This window comes from Cinclus cinclus, chromosome 3, assembly GCF_963662255.1.
Source record: "Cinclus cinclus chromosome 3, bCinCin1.1, whole genome shotgun sequence".
In the NCBI taxonomy this organism is placed as follows: Eukaryota; Metazoa; Chordata; class Aves; order Passeriformes; family Cinclidae; genus Cinclus; species Cinclus cinclus.
The window spans coordinates 112,582,149-112,604,874 of record NC_085048.1 but is presented as its reverse complement, the minus strand read 5'-3'; the positions used below and the strand labels follow the sequence as shown (position 1 = coordinate 112,604,874).

Genomic DNA, 22,726 nt, shown 5'->3' with positions numbered 1-22,726 from the left:
CCATCCCAAAGGACAAAGAAGTTTGAAAATCAGAACTTTTATTCTGGGTTTTCCAGTGCTGCAACTGTTTAATGTTTAAATGCAGAAGCAGCTGCAGTCCATCACATATATCTCTCTTCTCATAGATGTTATTATAGAATTATAATGTAATGGTAATATATGTTGATACAATAAGATAATACAAGATAATATAAGTAATATAATTGATATTATGCAATGTAGTAGTAATATATAGTGACGTATGTTAGGTCAGTTGCTCCTGGAATAGTTGAAGGTGAAGCCATGTCTATGTTTTGGAGATTTAGTTAGTAGTTAGGTTAGGGTAGTAGCTAGTTTGAATTGTAGCTCTTGTTTGGAAAAAACCAGTGCTTTCAGTAGAGATATGCTAAGATAGTTTGTTGCATCAAACAAGTTTATTTCGTATTAGAGATCCCAATGGACTTGTTTTTACGCCACTTGGAAGTATGTGGCAATATTAATGCTGAGCTGTAAAATTCAGGAATTAGAATTGGACTCTGTCATTTCATAAGATGTGTTCTTTGTACTCTTGTTCTATTTCAATAAAATGTTACATGAAACCTGACTGGATGGGTTTTCTTCTTTTCCTGTGAGATACTGTTGCAGTCAGTGATGACACGCCCTATGCAAAGGGTAACCCCACTCTTGGCTTCCACTTTCAATCTGTCACAGCCAAGCCAGTAGAGGGGTTTAAAAAGATTTCTACTTGTTTTCTACTGAATTGCAGGTGACACCTCAAACTTTGCAACTATTAAATTGAAAGTTGATAACATTTAGTTGAGACATTTTATGCTGAAAATATATTTATCTTTAAAAAAAAAAATCCAAAAACCAAACCCAACCAAAACCCACCAAACTAGAATAAGTATAAGAACTGTACGACGGCTCTTGACCAAGACTGGCTTTTTAATGGTAGTTTAGACTTTCAACTCTTTGAGTTGTTCATTTCAAATGTGTTTGAACAGATATTGCCTCCCCTGCCACACATACAGAGAAATTTAGGCCTCACTTAATACGTGAGAGTGCAGGAGCCATGAAATCATGAGTTCCAAGTGCTTCTTGGAATCATCTGTCTGTTTCAGATTTCACTTTGCTAGAGAAATCTCTCTGTTACAGAAGTTAAGCAAATCTCTCTGCTTAGCCTGTAAAACAGGTTACAAACACTTTTTTGTGGCTATTTAGATATAGCTCATATTGGTGACTGTCCTATCCCAAATTAGAGAAGCGCAAAGGGATAAACATAGCTCTAAATGAAATTACAGTGCAACCCTTATCCTGGCTGCACTTCTTGTCTCCAGAAAGCAGCAAAAATCTGAGTGGTTTGATCTGTAAATGTTCCGTGTAGGAGTGGACAAAAAACTTGGTATCTGTGCAAGTGGAGGTGCAAGAACAGGCTAAATACATGGTTCTTCCATATCTTCCAGCTAGCTGTGGGGTCAGGAGGGCTTGTTTTGGGTGACTCTCGTGAATGTGCTGGACACTGCCACAAGAAGTACGTGCACTCTGCAGACTGCTTGCCACATAAAGCTACTTATTTTCTAGAGCCTTCTCTCTACTGACAGCTTACATGCAACATTTTGGGGAGACTAAATCATGAAGCTGCTTTTATGGAGAAAAAAAATGCAGTTTTGTCCTCTGAAGCTGTCGCATAAGGCAATTCTTTGTTTCAGGAGTTTGCTGCGGATGTATTTCTGGTGGTGTGCTTTGACAACCTGAGAGTTAATATACATCTTAAAGCAACCCTGGTGATTTCTCTCCTCCTCTCTGTATTTCTGCTGGTCACAGACAACAAAGGCCTAGAATATCATTCTGTGTCCTATCACCATGCTTCTATCACTGAGAGCTCTTTTTTATTTGATTCCTGGTTTCTGGGCTTACCATCTACTGAAATAAAACACTGCATCAACCTGAATGACAGAGAGAGATGTCAAAAAAGCTCTTAATTGCGATTATAAAATTTATGCTTTTTGTGCCCTGAAAGTATTCAAAGCATTAGTTTCCTCAAATGCCCAAGACAAATTAGATGATTTTTTTTTCTGGATTTTTTTTTTTTTAAATAATTGATTTCCTAATTTTCTGTTGTATGCTAATGTTTGTCATCCTCCTCCTCCTATACTCTGGAACGTGTCTGCAGCTGCTTCTGCCTTTCCTCATCTTCACACCAGACATGGTGTGACAATGGTGCCGTGTCCCCACCTATAAAAGGAGGAGGATGATGCCACCATAAGAAGACACAGGAAAGTCCTAGGGAAAAACTAACATGTGTGAGCTAAGATGATGATGGATGATGCTCAGAAATTGAGAAAAAGTAAAAGTGGAGGGAGAAAAAGGAAATAACTGGAGGGTGTCTTGTGGCAGGAGGCTTTTTAGAGTGGCAAGAAATGGGTGGTGGATGTCCATGGCGTCTGCCTTTATTAAACTTGCAGGCTGAGCAGTTCTGAGGAAAAGTGATTGCTTGATAGGTATCTGCCATGGCATAGGGTTACAAACAATTGAGCTGATTCAACAAGAGAAATATGAGAAACCAGGAAATAAAAATGACTGGATATTGAGCCCTTCTATTCCGAATAAGGAGGAACTCTACAGTTACTGCTCTGTTTCATCTAAACTGGGAAAACCAATAGAAAGGCAAGTGAATAAGCCTAAGTCACATACATGTTGTAGTTTCACCTAGCGATTCCATTGTGTATAACATTTTTTCATGCCAGTACGATTAAAATGAAGCTACATTTGGGACCCTTTGAGGTGAACCTGCTGTAGTTCAGTGAAATTTATTTTTCAGTACCTCAAGTATTCATTTGACACGGAGATCCTTCAGCTCTGCCTGCCTGGCTATTGATCAGATGTGCGGAGAAGTAATTTTTTTCACACTAATGAATCTTTATTAATTGCCTGTTTTCCTCATTTTTTCTAATAAATTGTTCTAATAAGTACTCATAGCAACAGGCAAAGAGTGAACATCAGACTTTGTGACAGTGAAATATCACAAGCCTGTGGAAATAGCACACAGTCTGATTCCATGCATTTGCTTTGTGCATACCCCTTGCTTTCATTGCATTTTCACCATGTGGGGATAAGTCTCAACTTTGACCACTCAGAGACAAATCAGTCTTTATCCAAATTCTGCTACAGACAATGCAAAGACTAAGAAAACAAGTGCCAACATGGCATGGGAAAAGAAATGTGGAAAAATGACAGATACTGAACTGGCAGACCTTGCCCTCCCCACACACACACTCACACTGTAACAAAAAAGAAAAACAAGCTCAAAATGCCAGGCTAAGAGAAAAACAACAGCCAACCATGTGGTGGGGAGGAACAAAACGGCACCTGGCTTCTGTCTCATGGGACAAAAAATCCTAAAGGTTCACACAGGAGCTCAGGGGAAAAAAACCTGGTGGGAACCTGGTGAATGTCTGATGTTGGTCTCCTCATCACAGCAGATGAAGCTGGAAGATTTGGTGCCCTTTCTTTTGTGGGTTCAGCTTTAGGGAGGTCTGGGGCTGGGATGGAGCAGCTCCTTTGCTCCTTGCTGGTCGTCTGCTTCTCCCATCAACTCTCTAATCTCAGACCAAAACCAAACTGAACTGTTCAGGAGAAAAAAAAAAAAAAAAAAAAAAAAGAAAAAGAAAAAAAAAACAAGAAAAAAAGCCAAACCAAACCAACCAACCAACCAAACAAACAAAAAACAAAACAAAACGAAAAATCGTGGAAGGTTTGTTGTCAAAGTCTCCAAGGTCAGGGAAGGGATGAAATAAAACTTCTTGCCTAAGCTAACAAATCAAAGCTAGCTAAGCAATAAAGTCTGCCTGTCTGCAGGGAACCACAGACACCTGCCTGGGAGTGAAGCTTTGGAAAAAGCCTGCACAAGAGGCCCCAGGCACAACCTCTGCCCCTGGACCCACCCTAAAGCTCCACCAGCCATTTCTGGGTATAGGGCAGACAATTACTGAATAGAGTATCATCATAAAATCCTCACAAGACAGCATGGAGAAGGTAAGACTAGGCTGGTCCTTGTTGGGGACTATTTTTGTCAATACCTGGGCATCTGGGCATGGCACTAGTGTAAATCCTTCCTATTCATTTCTTGTTTCCCAAAGCATAAGAGCATTCTTCAAGCTCTTCATCGATTTTAAAACAGCAAAGCCGTTTAGAAGTCCCAGGATACACTGACAATCAGTGGGATTCAGGGTGTGCTTCTGGTTCTGACAAGGACATCTGAGCTCCTTCATTACCAAGGGCATCTGAATGATAGATTGGTCAGCTTCCCACTGAAGGATGCCCTGGATATCCTGGCAAGAGTGGGACTGAGACACTCTGAACAGCCAACTCTGATAATGTGAAACATACCTAGGTTCTTCATGAAAACTCCAGAACTAAGGAAACCCATTTTAAACCAGCCAACAAAGATTACACCACCCAGCTCATGCTGCAACAGTCCCAGCTGAATCCATCTTGAACTACTAAAGGAGTTGGTGGGCAAAGCCTGTGTCAGCACAAGCTGGGAACTTTCTGTGCCCCAGGTCGTGCCTCTGGCTCTCAGAGCTGGCGCTGCTCTTCAGCCGACAGCAGCCTTTTGAGCTACAGAAGATGCTGAAATGGTGCAGCGTGATAATTTCTGCCCCTGCCATGTACAGAGAGCTCAGGCACAGCCTGCAAGGATGCACCAACATGGGAATGTCCTCGGGTCAGCAGCGCTGCACGGAGGGGTTACCCAGACTCATTAACAGTGCACTGGGAAAAGTGCCACACCTGCAAATCGTGTTCCTCTGCGGCTCACTTAAAGGTAAGAAATCATTCACAGTCCTGTGGGAGCAGCTGCCTGAACACACCACCCCTGTGAATGGAGCTGACCTGATCTTTATAAAACCAGCATTTGGAAAAGTGAGGATTGTTCCTAGCTAACTTAATACTTGGTTTCAAAATTGCCACTTCATAGCTATTATCTGTAAACTTTAGCCAGTCTTTTGAAAAGTCCTTTCTTTTACATTTCAAATTGATGTTTTTCATTCAGTGCTTTCATCACTTTCCCCCCACTGCCCCATCCCCTCACCCCCCCACAAATGGAAAGACAGATCTCTGGTTCTTTCCAGACCAAATACCCTACAATTCATATTCCACAAAATACTTTTGCATATTGTAATGGAGTAGGTAGAAACATTTTTCTTGCTTTGATGATGTCTTATTTGAGGTGAAAGTCCAGAGCTGAGCATTTTCAAAAAATGAAAATTAAAAAATGTGAGACTAGGCTTGAAGCATTTTCATTCTAATCCCTCTCATTTCTAACACTTCCTTTCCACTTTTCTTTCTTTTTTTTTTTTTTGTTTTTTGAAAAGCATTTTCCAAGGCAAAAAGAAGCAGAGTATCAGAATTATGAAGAAAAGCTTCACAGTGTAAAGATCAAACAAGAAATTCCTCAAAACTGACTTCTACCATGATTATTTGGCTAAAAATAAATTAATGTCTTCCAGTAAAAACTCTCTGTGAAAGGGATTCTGACCAGAAAATATCACAGCTTGTGCCTGCACAGGGTCTCCTGTTTGCTAAAGGCCTCCACAACATTTTCCGTGTTGTTTTCCAGGGGACTCATTGCATGCCTATTTCAGATGCCGTTTGCAATTGATGACAAATTGATTTTAGCCCTTTTCTTTTTATATATGCTCCATACTCTTTACACATGTATTTGTAGACTACCAGTGTGTTCGTAGCCCCAGTACTTTTCCTTACTGTTTTCCCTAGGCAGAGAGATGAAATTTATTCCAAATATCCAAGCCCCGGGGGTTACAAGACCCCTACTCTATCTCGGTTTTCCCTAGGAAAAAAAAGAAGGTCAAAAAGAAGCTCTTGAAGACACATTTTCATCAAGAACACTTAGTCCCTAAAAAGGGGAGGCAGCATTCATTGAAGGGTTGAACTGGGGGAATTTGCCTCACCAGTTAGGTCTCTAATTGATGATTTTTGTCAACTATGCTAATTTGCTAAACTTAGGGAACTGTATTCACCCCTGTGGGGTACATTTTGTGGACCTATCTGCCCTCTGAAGGCCTCCATTGAATGCCTGCTTTTATATGGCCTCCTATACTAATATGATCTTGGACGTGGATGTTGTTTCATTGTAAGGCATCACCATGGGTAGAAGAAGCTGGGACACAGGGTTAATTGTGAAACACTGGACCTGTTCATGGCCATCTGATTTCAAAAGGCTTTCCAGCCCTAGTGGTCTAGTGGGATTGTTCATTATCACTGATGTCTCCCTACATAGCAGCATGCACGCTATTGCTGGAAGGGCCAGTGGCTCTTTAATGAATGTGGTATGGAGGGACAAGGAGCAGCTTTAATTTAATGATGACAGACAAACACTTAGAATGTAATTTGAAATGTTGAAGGTGTTGCACAAATTTGAATTACTCTTTGCGCTTACTGAAAAGATGAAAGCAGCTGCTATTACCAAGCCAACACAAGGAAAGAGCCACGCTCAAGTTATTACTTTTCTTCTATCTCTCCCAAATGATAGGATCATAGAATGGTTTTCATGGGAAGGGACCTTAAAGATCATGCAGTTCCAGCAGCTCTGCCATGAGCAGGGATGCTTCTCACTAGACATGGTTGCTCAGGTCCCCATCCAGCCTGGCCTTCAACACTTCCAGGGATGGGGCATCCACAGCCTCTGGATGGCTCATCTAATACCTGGATCAGGAAGTTGGCCTCTAATCACCCCAGGAATGCCCTTGGTTGCCTGCAGCCACCTGTATGACTATCCCAGCAGATGCTGGAGAGCTAGATGTTCAAGAATACATTCAGTGCAGCTGACTCAGGATGCAGCTGCAGTACAAGGTGCAGGTTGAACTCTGGGGGGGCAGGAGCCCAAGCCCAAGGCAAGAGGCCATGAACTGCCCTTTGCATTACAAAGGGCACAGGGAGCTGTGGGGCAGCCAGGGGACCAGTCACTCAGAGACAAAGTACAACCTAATGAGCTCCAGACCTTCATGAACTTAGACGGGGAGGGGATAAAAGCACAGGTGTTTCTTTATTTCAGGTTCCTCCTCAGAGGCACCAGCTTGAGGCGTTCTTTTGTTATTTAGTCACTGCATCATGATTAAACTGTTCTGAGGATCCGGACATCTGTGTCTCTGCTACGGGAAACCCAGGGTTAAGCTGGTAAGGAAGCCTGGTCTGCCTGGGTGAGAGTGGAGTGTACACCTGTGAAGGCCTTTGGTCCCACAGGAGGTGATGTGAGAATGACTCCAGAGGGGCTCCTGGGTGGTTGGACAGGGAAGGTTCCTTAACACTGAAGCCCTCCCTTGCCAGCCTCTTGCTTCTGCAAAGCCCATAGCCCTCAGCTCCAGTGCTCCAGCTGGGGAAGTGTCCCAGCATGCTTCCATGCTGATAAATTTTGGAAGGCACCTAAAAGCTCGTCTGGTTCCAATGTCCCTGCCATAGGCAGGGGCGCCTTCTCCTAGAGCAGGTATCTCAAAGCCCCATCCAGCCTGGCCTTCAACACTTCCAGGGATAGGGGCAGCCACAGCTTCTCTGGGCAACCGGGGACAGTGCCTCACCACTCCTCTAGTGCAGCATTTCTTCCTAATATCTAACAGAAACAGCTCAAGGCTATTGCCCCTCTTCCCTGCCTGCCCTTGGGAAGAGGCCCTGTCCAGCCTTCTTACAGGCCCACTGAAGGTTCTGGAAGGGGCTCTAGAAGTTCCAAAAGGTCAGCAACCACCAGGAGCCGTTGGTGATCTACCGTAACCCTGGGCAGTCATGAGCCCAACATTCTAAAATGTGGGAGTTAGAGGGATGGACCAATCAGCAGGCTCTGACCCAGGTGACATCACAATGGCTGAGGAACACCTGAGGCACTTGGAGGGGCAGAGCAGCAGAAGGACAGGGCAGAGTGGCCTCCTGTCCTGCTTCTCTCTTGTCCCCTTTGGGTACTGCTGTCACTCCGTGGCAGTCACCCAGGAGCTTCTTGAGGCAGAAGAGGAGCACCTAAAGAAATGGGTAGACGTAGGCGTTTCATGAAGCTGCCTACCTGTGAACTCTCCAGCCTTGGAGAGATTGCAGAGCTAGTGACCTCTGTTCGCCTCTCACGCATCCGTGAGGGAAAGCTAGCGCTGGCCTTGAGGAGTCAAGGCTATATTGCAAAGCTGCTACAGCTTTTCCAACTCTGTGAGCACTTAGAGTACACCCAAGGCTTGCATCTTCTGTTTGACATCGTGAGAAAAATTCTGTACCTGGACAAAATGATTCTGTATAAGGTGATGTTTTCTGACGACTGCATTATGGATGTTGCCGGATGCCTTGAGTACGATCCTTGTTTGGCTCAGCCAGGATTTTACAGGAAAACCTTGACCAAAGCAGAAAAGCTTCAGGAGGCTATTCCTATCAAAGACCCTAAACTCAGGCAAAAGCTCTACCAGGTGTCCAGGGCAGAGTACATTCGGGCCATCATCATGCCCAATGCGTTGGGTTTGGAAGAGGGTTCTCTTTCTACCCTCAATTCCTTTATCAGATCCAGCAAAGAGAAGATTTTACTTCAGCTGCAGGTAAGTGTTTTTTAATGTGGCTTAGATGGGATCTGTAGAGATCCCTCCGGCTGTAGTTTGGAAGTGGTTTGCAGCTGGCGAACACCATATTCACAGGCACTTTCATTTGCACCATGTTTTGAATGCTGCAGCCAACCTGTAATCTGTTAATCTCGCAGAGATGGACTGAAAAGGTGCCTTGCAATGCTGCAGATGCAAAAGAGGGAAACTGATCCCCTTGGGATCTTCACAGTGTAGTAAGAATGGCGCAGGTCCAGTAGGGCCCAAGTTTTCTCTTGGGTGGCATTTTTTCCATCAGAAATGTACCAGTGGCTTACCTAGAAGTTTATGTGCAAAGTGCTGTCAGGGAGTCTGAAACAAATTAGCAGTGTCCTTTTCTGTCCTTTTGATGTGGGTGTGGGTGTGGCAAATCCCACACGGAGTCTATGGGGTTGGGCAGATCTGCAAAGCCTAGGGGTGGCAGGGCAGAGTAGGGAAGGAAATGTCACACTCTGTAGACATGAATTTAGGGATCATCTTTGGGGATCATGCCCTGTGGCCAGCTTTACCTGTGGCTCTGGTGTCCCGGAGATGCTTCAGCTGCACACAAGGAGTGCTGAAAAACTGGAAATGATCCTGCTGGATGTGTTCTCTAGCATTTGCCTTCTCGCTGATAAAAATAATGGCAGTGTTGAAAGTTTGACTTTGTGCAGTGTGGGATCCTCGAAAGATCATGCTTTCAGTTTCCAGAAGGCACTGTGTAACTGGTGTTGTTTTTGTGTGCTCCACAGGAGGATGAGGAATTGTTTTCTGAAGTTTTTGCACAATTAATGAACGAAGCTACATCTGTCGAGCAATGCTGTGCATTGGTAAGTCTTGGTGGTCCCTCAAAGGCTTTAAATGAGAGGGGTGAATTAGAAAGTGAAAGTGTTCTGAGAGTTCTGCAGTCTCAGAAGCACTTCTGGAGAAGCAGCCAGTACAGCACCCCACCACCCATCCCCAGTACAAATCCTTTCAGAGAGTTTTCCGACTCAAATACACAAAACTTTTTATCCCCTGTGCACCAGATGAAGTTTCTCAAGGAAATGTGTGCCGTGTCTTTCACATTACCTGAGACAAGACATGAATTTCCTCAGACTTTGGCAAAGTTGGGATTTCTTCCAATTCTTGAAAAGTTAATGGTAAGTGAGAACTTAGAATTGGTTTTAATAAAACTAGAAAAGCTCACAGCCATTTAGACTTGTAAAACATTTTTGGATCTGCTGAGCACCTTTTTGGAAGTCTGATTAGAGAGCTTTGCTCTGCTGAGAGTGGAGGTTGCTGGCAATGTCCAGAATCCAGAAGCTGCCCACAGTTCTGCTCTGCAGTAGCCTGGCTTGACCGCTCTTACTATTTTACTTTTCCTAATGGAGAAGTCTGAGGGCAGTGAAGTCCTTGTGGCAAGGTAGTCAAAAGGTGAAAGAGAGTCATGTGGAAGCTTCATTTTTGTTTTGTATTTTTTTTTTATCAGAGAAAATCACATCCTTTAAGGAAAGGTCTGAATTCTTGTTGCCTGTAAATGGGTCTAGAAACCGTTGTGCACCTTGGCTTGTACAGTGTTCCTTTAGTACCAAATGGATAAATTGTGGACAGCAGGCATAGAATATCAATAAAGTCTTAGATATTCCAGCAAGTAGGGTGTTGTGAATGTTTCCAGCCTAAGTTAGGGCTCTTACATTCACAGCAAGCCTTGTGCCCTTTCTGAAGGAAGAAAAGAGCGGGGAAAGGATTTGCCTGATTCCTTGTGGCTTTTCTGTAACAACATGATCATGTTTCTGATGAAAATTTTTGGAACAAGATGTTCTCCAGTTTTTAAGCTGCTTCTTCTTTGCAGCTTCATGGAATAAGAAATACCAAACTTTATTTACTCTAACAAATTAATCTTTCTTTCTTTCTTTCTTTATTTTTTTTTGTATGTGAGGGAGTGGATGATCTGCGAGTTAGATCTGCTGCTACAGATATATTGTCTGATCTAGTAAAATTTAGTCCAGCCACAGTCCACGAATTTGTCATGCAAGAGGCCCGACAGAGTGAGAATGTGAGTAAAAGTGGTTTGGAGTTTGTGGAATAGGCCAGTTTTAGGGCAAACAGGATAATAACCGGCAAAATGAAACCTGAATTTTTGTGTTTTGGTTTAACTTTTATTTTTAAAAAATGGCAGAAAATGGGGAATTCATTCCAGTCTTGTAATTACTTTGTGATTTCTTTCTTTTGGATTGTTTTGCAGGATACCCAAGTCATCTTTGAGGTCATTAAGCAGATAATCTGTAGCCCCGACCCTGAATTTGGAGGCAACCGTCAGTTAATGGAGATTTTGTGTGCACTGATCGATCCAGAGAAAATGATGGACACACTTAGTGTAAGAGAACATGAATGGCAGAAGAGACGTCCTGTTAAGTCTTGTCAAACTTAGAAGCCTGATATTTTCTATGGCTGTGACTGTGGGCAGAGGGCAAAAAATTATAGGGTTTTTCAATGGAGTGGAATGTGTTCTGACAACAACTTTAATTAAGCCAACCATAAGATAATTTTGCTAATGAGACGTATGTGTCTGCGGTATTGTGCCAGTATTAAACCACACAGTCCCATGTGTCAGTGCCCTAGAACTGTCTGACCATAGCTCTCTCCACCTGGACGATAAATCCTGAAAGATTTGAATACATTCCAATGGGCCAGAATACCTGTGAAATGGTTTACATGTTGTTCTGGGCAAAACTACATGCCTTTCAGAATGGTTTAAGGACACTTTTTCCAGCACTTGGAGTCACTAATGCTTTTTCCAGTATATAGTTGCATCCATGCTGGGGATTCTTGTAATGACAGCTCAGTTGGTTGGATGTCCCACAAGTTTTTCCCAAAAGCAAGACAATTGATCTTGTGTGAAGACAGTTCTGCAGACCCAAAGAACTCCGTAGAATTCTTTGTAGGCTGCTTCTGCTGTTACCACTCCTTTGAATTTAAAAGGTTGCATGTGAATGCCAGTGTTTAATGAAGTTGTTGTTGTTTCAGCTTTTAGAAATATTTGAATTTCTCGATATCTTCTACGACCGCTACATTCATGTTCTCACTGCGCCACTTCTGGCTCATACCTCAGAAGAATGGTATGAAATAGGTAATGACAATTTAAATATTTTTCCCTTTGAAGGGCCTGGTAACGCTGCTGGAAACAGCAGTAGACCTGTGATGCCTGCTGGGAATAGGCTTGCTGCAAGCTGCTGTTCCTCCAGGGACAGGGATTATGTGGGCAGGAGTTTCCGTAGCCCTTTCCTGATGCTGTGAATGCTGGCATAGCTTGATGGCGTGCTTTGTAAAGACGTACTTCCTTCATGGATATTGAGATTAATGTCATAGTTGTAGTAGTCTAATTTGAAAGAATATTTACTGAGAAGGCAAAAAAATCCACAGTTGTGTTTGTTGTTTTCTTCTGACCCAATGTCCTGCTTCCCCAAGCAATCCAGTAAAACACATCTCCCCTGACAAGATGTCAGGAAATGCAATAGCAACTGAGCTTAGTGTTCACTGACAGTACAGGATTTATTTTTTGGTACAACTTAAGGCATGAATTTCTCTTGTAGACAATTATCAAACAGCAGAAATACTTGCCTCCGTTTTGGAGCTGCTGTCCTTTTGTGTGGAACGGCACAAGTATCACATGAGGATTTATATGATGAACAAAGATCTCCTAAGAAGATCACTGCTCTTGGTGAAATCCAAACACAAATTTCTGGCCTTGTGTGAGTATGGAACTGTTGTGATTTCCTTTTTAAAGGTTTTGTGGGTCCTGCGTGGAAGGTGTAAGTGTGCCAATGTACGCTCAAAGTCAGAATTCTTCTTCATTTGCTGAGTTTCATTGGCTACAGTTAAGGAATTTGGAAAAGCAGAGGTGGCAGCTGTCTGTAGCACAGACCAGTGCAGTTTCTGGTGAGCGGTGGATTGTTGTCTCTTTTGAAGTCTGCAGGGATCCTTTCAAATCTCCATGACAGGATCCTTTGTAATCAGATTTCTTGCCTCATTTCAGTGGGAGTTGCGTCCTTTCTTAATAATGTCCTGAATCTGGTTCTCCTTGTGGCGAGTGAATGAAATGCTGTGAACCAGGGTTTTGAAAGACTCACGGCTGGTTCTGGGAGGGGAACAAGGAAGAAGAATACAAGGGAGTTAATAGTTTAACTTCATGCCTGCTGGCAGGCATTGCTGCTGGACGTAATAAAGTAATTCATGGTTCCTCATGAACTTCTAATATCCAGGAAAGTCAGAGAAGGAAAGAAAGGTGATCTGTCAACCCATCTGCTTCTGCAGATTTGCAGGGGGGGCATCTTCCTCTTGGGATAACAGCAGGTTTTTCAGTTCTTCCACAGGAAGGTGAGAGCCCTGGCATGTGGTTGTTGAATGCCTGAATATCTTTCTTCACACAGGTGCTCTGCGCTTTATGAGGAGGATAATTGGCCTGAAAGATGAAATTTATAACCGTTACATCGCTCTGGGAAACCTGTTTGAACCAGTGGTAAATGCTGTGTTGGACAACAGCAATAGGTGCAACCTGCTCAACTCTGCCTTGCTGGAGCTGTTTGAATTTATCCAAAAGGTAAGTTCAGCAGCAGCCTCAGCCCTGACGTGTCCATGACCTTACAGGGCAAGAGGCAAAAGGCAGGTTTCCCAGATAGCAGCAAACATCCTGTTTTGATGGAACGGTCACAAATGGCATGGGGATATGTTGGTGAGTCCGTTGTCCATTTCTAAGGGAAGTTCAATAATTCTTTCTAGATTTCAGCTCTTTTCCTAAAAATAAACCTGATGGCTCCCCATTTGTTCTTGACAAGAATATTTGGGTTCTAGTCAAGGAATCGGTTACTTTGCAAAAGAAAAGCTTTCTGCACATGACCATTTGAGACTGAAGCCCTGTTTTGTTCTTATTCAGGAGGACATTCAGTTCCTTATTGCACATATAGTTGAGAACTTCTCTGATGCACTGGAATCTGCCAAATACATTCACATATTCCAGGGACTGAAGACAAAATATGAGCAAGAAAAAGACCGGCCAAAGGAGAAAGCAAACAGGTATGGCCCAGTTTCTGTCTAATGAGGATGCCAGTGACTGCCATTCTGCAGGCCTGCTCCTTGGTTTTTCATTTCCCATAGAGCAGCAGAAGCAGGTGGCTGGGATTGGGGTTGGGTTCCATTCTTGCCGAAACCTTCTTGGGTTAGAGGAAACCCCCATCTACCTTTCTTTGAGTAGAGCTGATGTGGACAGCAAGTTAAGTGTTCTGCTGAGAAAACTCTCAGCTTATGGAGAGCAGAATCTTACTCTGTTCTTCTGAGTTGGGATTCAGTTTGCCTCATTATCAGCTGGCTATTTGTCAAGTTTGCGGTGAGGGTGGAAGAAGGGATGGAGCTGGACTGCCTTCCCCAAGTCACTTAATTCATTCTAAAGCTTTGGAAGCCATTTCTGTCCTGGCTGAGTCTGAAACACCAAGCAAAGCTCCAATCACTTGCCCTGTGTCTCTTGCAGGGTCCCCCCTGTATTTTCTGGTGCGATGTTTGCCAAAGAAGCAACGAGCTTTCAGGTGGATGAAGAGCTGCAGTTCAGTGAAGATGAACAGAAGGCAGCTGCAGTGCCACCAGCAAGCTCCAATGGCTCCTATCCAACAAGCATAAGCCTGACCACAGTGGTGACAGTCCCCAAGGTGGGAGAGAACTTTGGTGGAAGCTCCTATCCTCATGTAGGACAGCAGAGCGGCCTCCTGGGGCTTGACTGGGTGGAAGGCGGCACAGACAGCTATAGCCTTGTTCAGGGTATCTTAGGGATAAAGTCACCCAAATCCCTGACTACTTCCACCAAAAATGAAAGCCTGACTAGTTTAGGGGATGGTTTAAGGAGGTTAGGGTGGGACTGGAGGCTGTTGTTCATCTGGTGGGCACAGGTTAATTTTGCCTCTTCTGCTGGATTGAACTCTTCCTACTCTTTGGCTTGCTTCCCTTCCCAGCTAGTGCCCTGTGTGTGTGATATACAGGTGGGATTGCCGTTTTTGGAATCTATTCCCCATCAGGGAATGAATAAGTTTTTTTTAAGCAGACAAAATGCAGGAAGTCATACCTCTTTTGTGGCTTTTACAGCTGAGCATTATTTAAATCTTAGCTTCCAAGCAGCTAGAGAAAACTGGGGCGAGCATTTTATTGCACACCCCTTTTGACCTGGGGGCAAAAGAGATGTGCAGCGTGTATTTTGTCCATGTGGGAATTTCATTTTTGTACCTTTTCTAATTGGCAGAGACGTCTGTTTGAAGTATTTAATAATCCAGATGACAAAGACGATGAGACACCTCCAAAGAAAAGAGCTCGTTGACCATCCCAAAGGACAAAGAAGTTTGAAAATCAGAACTTTTATTCTGGGTTTTCCAGTGCTGCAACTGTTTAATGTTTAAATGCAGAAGCAGCTGCAGTCCATCACATATATCTCTCTTCTCATAGATGTTATTATAGAATTATAATGTAATGGTAATATATGTTGATACAATAAGATAATACAAGATAATATAAGTAATATAATTGATATTATGCAATGTAGTAGTAATATATAGTGACGTATGTTAGGTCAGTTGCTCCTGGAATAGTTGAAGGTGAAGCCATGTCTATGTTTTGGAGATTTAGTTAGTAGTTAGGTTAGGGTAGTAGCTAGTTTGAATTGTAGCTCTTGTTTGGAAAAAACCAGTGCTTTCAGTAGAGATATGCTAAGATAGTTTGTTGCATCAAACAAGTTTATTTCGTATTAGAGATCCCAATGGACTTGTTTTTACGCCACTTGGAAGCATGTGGCAATATTAATGCTGAGCTGTAAAATTCAGGAATTAGAATTGGACTCTGTCATTTCATAAGATGTGTTCTTTGTACTCTTGTTCTATTTCAATAAAATGTTACATGAAACCTGACTGGATGGGTTTTCTTCTTTTCCTGTGAGATACTGTTGCAGTCAGTGATGACACGCCCTATGCAAAGGGTAACCCCACTCTTGGCTTCCACTTTCAATCTGTCACAGCCAAGCCAGTAGAGGGGTTTAAAAAGATTTCTACTTGTTTTCTACTGAATTGCAGGTGACACCTCAAACTTTGCAACTATTAAATTGAAAGTTGATAACATTTAGTTGAGACATTTTATGCTGAAAATATATTTATCTTTAAAAAAAAAAATCCAAAAACCAAACCCAACCAAAACCCACCAAACTAGAATAAGTATAAGAACTGTACGACGGCTCTTGACCAAGACTGGCTTTTTAATGGTAGTTTAGACTTTCAACTCTTTGAGTTGTTCATTTCAAATGTGTTTGAACAGATATTGCCTCCCCTGCCACACATACAGAGAAATTTAGGCCTCACTTAATACGTGAGAGTGCAGGAGCCATGAAATCATGAGTTCCAAGTGCTTCTTGGAATCATCTGTCTGTTTCAGATTTCACTTTGCTAGAGAAATCTCTCTGTTACAGAAGTTAAGCAAATCTCTCTGCTTAGCCTGTAAAACAGGTTACAAACACTTTTTTGTGGCTATTTAGATATAGCTCATATTGGTGACTGTCCTATCCCAAATTAGAGAAGGGCAAAGGGATAAACATAGCTCTAAATGAAATTACAGTGCAACCCTTATCCTGGCTGCACTTCTTGTCTCCAGAAAGCAGCAAAAATCTGAGTGGTTTGATCTGTAAATGTTCCGTGTAGGAGTGGACAAAAAACTTGGTATCTGTGCAAGTGGAGGTGCAAGAACAGGCTAAATACATGGTTCTTCCATATCTTCCAGCTAGCTGTGGGGTCAGGAGGGCTTGTTTTGGGTGACTCTCGTGAATGTGCTGGACACTGCCACAAGAAGTACGTGCACTCTGCAGACTGCTTGCCACATAAAGCTACTTATTTTCTAGAGCCTTCTCTCTACTGACAGCTTACATGCAACATTTTGGGGAGACTAAATCATGAAGCTGCTTTTATGGAGAAAAAAATGCAGTTTTGTCCTCTGAAGCTGTCGCATAAGGCAATTCTTTGTTTCAGGAATTTGCTGCGGATGTATTTCTGGTGGTGTGCTTTGACAACCTGAGAGTTAATATACATCTTAAAGCAACCCTGGTGATTTCTCTCCTCCTCTCTGTATTTCTGCTGGTCACAGACAACAAAGGCCTAGAATATCATTCTGTGTCCTATCACCATGCTTCTATCACTGAGAGCTCTTTTTTATTTGATTCCTGGTTTCTGGGCTTACCATCTACTGAAATAAAACACTGCATCAACCTGAATGACAGAGAGAGATGTCAAAAAAGCTCTTAATTGCGATTATAAAATTTATGCTTTTTGTGCCCTGAAAGTATTCAAAGCATTAGTTTCCTCAAATGCCCAAGACAAATTAGATGATTTTTTTTTCTGGATTTTTTTTTTTTTAATAATTGATTTCCTAATTTTCTGTTGTATGCTAATGTTTGTCATCCTCCTCCTCCTATACTCTGGAACGTGTCTGCAGCTGCTTCTGCCTTTCCTCATCTTCACACCAGACATGGTGTGACAATGGTGCCGTGTCCCCACCTATAAAAGGAGGAGGATGATGCCACCATAAGAAGACACAGGAAAGTCCTAGGGAAAAACTAACATGTGTGAGCTAAGATGATGATGGATGATGCTCAGAAATTGAGAAAAAGTAAAAGTGGAGGGAGAAAAAGGAAATAACTGGAGGGTGTCTTGTGGCAGGAGGCTTTTTAGAGTGGCAAGAAATGGGTGGTGGATGTCCATGGCGTCTGCCTTTATTAAACTTGCAGGCTGAGCAGTTCTGAGGAAAAGTGATTGCTTGATAGGTGTCTGCCATGGCATAGGGTTACAAACAATTGAGCTGATTCAACAAGAGAAATATGAGAAACCAGGAAATAAAAATGACTGGATATTGAGCCCTTCTATTCCGAATAAGGAGGAACTCTACAGTTACTGCTCTGTTTCATCTAAACTGGGAAAACCAATAGAAAGGCAAGTGAATAAGCCTAAGTCACATACATGTTGTAGTTTCACCTAGCGATTCCATTGTGTATAACATTTTTTCATGCCAGTACGATTAAAATGAAGCTACATTTGGGACCCTTTGAGGTGAACCTGCTGTAGTTCAGTGAAATTTATTTTTCAGTACCTCAAGTATTCATTTGACACGGAGATCCTTCAGCTCTGCCTGCCTGGCTATTGATCAGATGTGCGGAGAAGTAATTTTTTTCACACTAATGAATCTTTATTAATTGCCTGTTTTCCTCATTTTTTCTAATAAATTGTTCTAATAAATACTCATAGCAACAGGCAAAGAGTGAACATCAGACTTTGTGACAGTGAAATATCACAAGCCTGTGGAAATAGCACACAGTCTGATTCCATGCATTTGCTTTGTGCATACCCCTTGCTTTCATTGCATTTTCACCATGTGGGGATAAGTCTCAACTTTGACCACTCAGAGACAAATCAGTCTTCATCCAAATTCTGCTACAGACAATGCAAAGACTAAGAAAACAAGTGCCAACATGGCATGGGAAAAGAAATGTGGAAAAATGACAGATACTGAACTGGCAGACCTTGCCCTCCCCACACACACACTCACACTGTAACAAAAAAGAAAAACAAGCTCAAAATGCCAGGCTAAGAGAAAAACAACAGCCAACCATGTGGTGGGGAGGAACAAAACGGCACCTGGCTTCTGTCTCATGGGACAAAAAATCCTAAAGGTTCACACAGGAGCTCAGGGGAAAAAAACCTGGTGGGAACCTGGTGAATGTCTGATGTTGGTCTCCTCATCACAGCAGATGAAGCTGGAAGATTTGGTGCCCTTTCTTTTGTGGGTTCAGCTTTAGGGAGGTCTGGGGCTGGGATGGAGCAGCTCCTTTGCTCCTTGCTGGTCGTCTGCTTCTCCCATCAACTCTCTAATCTCAGACCAAAACCAAACTGAACTGTTCAGGAGAAAAAAAAAAAAAAAAAAAAAAAAAAGAAAAAGAAAAAAAAAACAAGAAAAAAAGCCAAACCAAACCAACCAACCAACCAAACAAACAAAAAACAAAACGAAAAATCGTGGAAGGTTTGTTGTCAAAGTCTCCAAGGTCAGGGAAGGGATGAAATAAAACTTCTTGCCTAAGCTAACAAATCAAAGCTAGCTAAGCAATAAAGTCTGCCTGTCTGCAGGGAACCACAGACACCTGCCTGGGAGTGAAGCTTTGGAAAAAGCCTGCACAAGAGACCCCAGGCACAACCTCTACCCCTGGACCCACCCTAAAGCTCCACCAGCCATTTCTGGGTATAGGGCAGACAATTAGTGAATAGAGTATCATCATAAAATCCTCACAAGACAGCATGGAGAAGGTAAGACTAGGCTGGTCCTTGTTGGGGACTATTTTTGTCAATACCTGGGCATCTGGGCATGGCACTAGTGTAAATCCTTCCTATTCATTTCTTGTTTCCCAAAGCATAAGAGCATTCTTCAAGCTCTTCATCGATTTTAAAACAGCAAAGCCGTTTAGAAGTCCCAGGATACACTGACAATCAGTGGGATTCAGGGTGTGCTTCTGGTTCTGACAAGGACATCTGAGCTCCTTCATTACCAAGGGCATCTGAATGATAGATTGGTCGGCTTCCCACTGAAGGATACCCTGGATATCTTGGCAAGAGTGGGACTGAGACACTCTGAACAGCCAACTCTGATAATGTGAAACATACCTAGGTTCTTCATGAAAACTCCAGAACTAAGGAAACCCATTTTAAACCAGCCAACAAAGATTGCACCACACAGCCCATGCTGCAACAGTCCCAGCTGAATCCATCTTGAACTACTAAAGGAGTTGGTGGGCAAAGCTTGTGTCAGCACAAGCTGGGATCTTTCTGTGCCCCAGGTCGTGCCTCTGGCTCTCAGAGCTGGCGCTGCTCTTCAGCCGACAGCAGCCTTTTGAGCTACAGAAGATGCTGAAATGGTGCAGCGTGATAATTTCTGCCCCTGCCATGTACAGAGAGCTCAGGCACAGCCTGCAAGGATGCACCAACATGGGAATGTCCTCGGGTCAGCAGCGCTGCACGGAGGGGTTACCCAGACTCATTAACAGTGCACTGGGAAAAGTGCCACACCTGCAAATCGTGTTCCTCTGCGGCTCACTTAAAGGTAAGAAATCATTCACAGTCCTGTGGGAGCAGCTGCCTGAACACACCACCCCTGTGAATGGAGCTGACCTGATCTTTATAAAACCAGCATTTGGAAAAGTGAGGATTGTTCCTAGCTAACTTAATACTTGGTTTCAAAATTGCCACTTCATAGCTATTATCTGTAAACTTTAGCCAGTCTTTTGAAAAGTCCTTTCTTTTACATTTCAAATTGATGTTTTTCATTCAGCGCTTTCATCACTTTCCCCCCACTGCCCCATCCCCTCACCCCCCCACAAATGGAAAGACAGATCTCTGGTTCTTTCCAGACCAAATACCCTACAATTCATATTCCACAAAATACTTTTGCATATTGTAATGGAGTAGGTAGAAACATTTTTCTTGCTTTGATGATGTCTTATTTGAGGTGAAAGTCCAGAGCTGAGCATTTTCAAAAAATGAAAATTAAAAAATGTGAGACTAGGCTTGAAGCATTTTCATTCTAATCCCTCTCATTTCTAACACTTCCTTTCCACTTTTCTTTCTTCTTTTTTTTTTTGGTTTTTGAAAAGCATTTTCCAAGGCAAAAAGAAGCAGAGTATCAGAATTATGAAGAAAAGCTTCACAGTGTAAAGATCAAACAAGAAATTCCTCAAAACTGACTTCTACCATGATTATTTGGCTAAAAATAAATTAATGTCTTCCAGTAAAAACTCTCTGTGAAAGGGATTCTGACCAGAAAATATCACAGCTTGTGCCTGCACAGGGTCTCCTGTTTGCTAAAGGCCTCCACAACATTTTCCGTGTTGTTTTCCAGGGGACTCATTGCATGCCTATTTCAGATGCCGTTTGCAATTGATGACAAATTGATTTTAGCCCTTTTCTTTTTATATATGCTCCATACTCTTTACACATGTATTTGTAGACTACCAGTGTGTTCGTAGCCCCAGTACTTTTCCTTACTGTTTTCCCTAGGCAGAGAGATGAAATTTATTCCAAATATCCAAGCCCCGGGGGTTACAAGACCCCTATTCTATCTCGGTTTTCCCTAGGAAAAAAAAGAAGGTCAAAAAGAAGCTCTTGAAGACACATTTTCATCAAGAACACTTAGTCCCTAAAAAGGGGAGGCAGCATTCATTGAAGGGTTGAACTGGGGGAATTTGCCTCACCAGTTAGGTCTCTAATTGATGATTTTTGTCAACTATGCTAATTTGCTAAACTTAGGGAACTGTATTCACCCCTGTGGGGTACATTTTGTGGACCTACCTGCCCTCTGAAGGCCTCCATTGAATGCCTGCTTTTATATGGCCTCCTATACTAATATGATCTTGGACGTGGATGTTGTTTCATTGTAAGGCATCACCATGGGTAGAAGAAGCTGGGACACAGGGTTAATTGTGAAACACTGGACCTGTTCATGGCCATCTGATTTCAAAAGGCTTTCCAGCCCGAGTGGTCTAGTGGGATTGTTCATTATCACTGATGTCTCCCTACATAGCAGCATGCACGCTATTGCTGGAAGGGCCAGTGGCTCTTTAATGAATGTGGTATGGAGGGACAAGGAGCAGCTTTAATTTAATGATGACAGACAAACACTTAGAATGTAATTTGAAATGTTGAAGGTGTTGCACAAATTTGAATTACTCTTTGCGCTTACTGAAAAGATGAAAGCAGCTGCTATTACCAAGCCAACACAAGGAAAGAGCCACGCTCAAGTTATTACTTTTCTTCTATCTCTCCCAAATGATAGGATCATAGAATGGTTTTCATGGGAAGGGACCTTAAAGATCATGCAGTTCCAGCAGCTCTGCCATGAGCAGGGATGCTTCTCACTAGACATGGTTGCTCAGGTCCCCATCCAGCCTGGCCTTCAACACTTCCAGGGATGGGGCATCCACAGCCTCTGGATGGCTCATCTAATACCTGGATCAGGAAGTTGGCCTCTAATCACCCCAGGAATGCCCTTGGTTGCCTGCAGCCACCTGTATGACTATCCCAGCAGATGCTGGAGAGCTAGATGTTCAAGAATACATTCAGTGCAGCTGACTCAGGATGCAGCTGCAGTACAAGGTGCAGGTTGAACTCTGGGGGGGCAGGAGCCCAAGCCCAAGGCAAGAGGCCATGAACTGCCCTTTGCATTACAAAGGGCACAGGGAGCTGTGGGGCAGCCAGGGGACCAGTCACTCAGAGACAAAGTACAACCTAATGAGCTCCAGACCTTCATGAACTTAGACGGGGAGGGGATAAAAGCACAGGTGTTTCTTTATTTCAGGTTCCTCCTCAGAGGCACCAGCTTGAGGCGTTCTTTTGTTATTTAGTCACTGCATCATGATTAAACTGTTCTGAGGATCCGGACATCTGTGTCTCTGCTACGGGAAACCCAGGGTTAAGCTGGTAAGGAAGCCTGGTCTGCCTGGGTGAGAGTGGAGTGTACACCTGTGAAGGCCTTTGGTCCCACAGGAGGTGATGTGAGAATGACTCCAGAGGGGCTCCTGGGTGGTTGGACAGGGAAGGTTCCTTAACACTGAAGCCCTCCCTTGCCAGCCTCTTGCTTCTGCAAAGCCCATAGCCCTCAGCTCCAGTGCTCCAGCTGGGGAAGTGTCCCAGCATGCTTCCATGCTGATAAATTTTGGAAGGCACCTAAAAGCTCGTCTGGTTCCAATGTCCCTGCCATAGGCAGGGGCGCCTTCTCCTAGAGCAGGTATCTCAAAGCCCCATCCAGCCTGGCCTTCAACACTTCCAGGGATAGGGGCAGCCACAGCTTCTCTGGGCAACCGGGGACAGTGCCTCACCACTCCTCTAGTGCAGCATTTCTTCCTAATATCTAACAGAAACAGCTCAAGGCTATTGCCCCTCTTCCCTGCCTGCCCTTGGGAAGAGGCCCTGTCCAGCCTTCTTACAGGCCCACTGAAGGTTCTGGAAGGGGCTCTAGAAGTTCCAAAAGGTCAGCAACCACCAGGAGCCGTTGGTGATCTACCGTAACCCTGGGCAGTCATGAGCCCAACATTCTAAAATGTGGGAGTTAGAGGG

The 22,726-nt window shown here is 43.3% G+C and overlaps 1 protein-coding gene across 1 annotated transcript; it reads left to right on the top strand.

The window, feature by feature from the left end:
• The first annotated feature begins 7,812 nt into the window (after positions 1-7,812).
• On the top strand, positions 7,813-14,919 carry LOC134042053 (serine/threonine-protein phosphatase 4 regulatory subunit 3B-like). The gene is given in 12 exon segments (XM_062489129.1): positions 7,813-8,005; positions 8,008-8,561; positions 9,332-9,409; positions 9,608-9,721; positions 10,501-10,617; positions 10,807-10,938; positions 11,589-11,730; positions 12,155-12,313; positions 12,992-13,161; positions 13,495-13,633; positions 14,106-14,296; positions 14,845-14,919. Coding segments are annotated over 12 exon segments (2,064 nt in total).
• Positions 14,920-22,726: the final 7,807 nt, after the last annotated feature.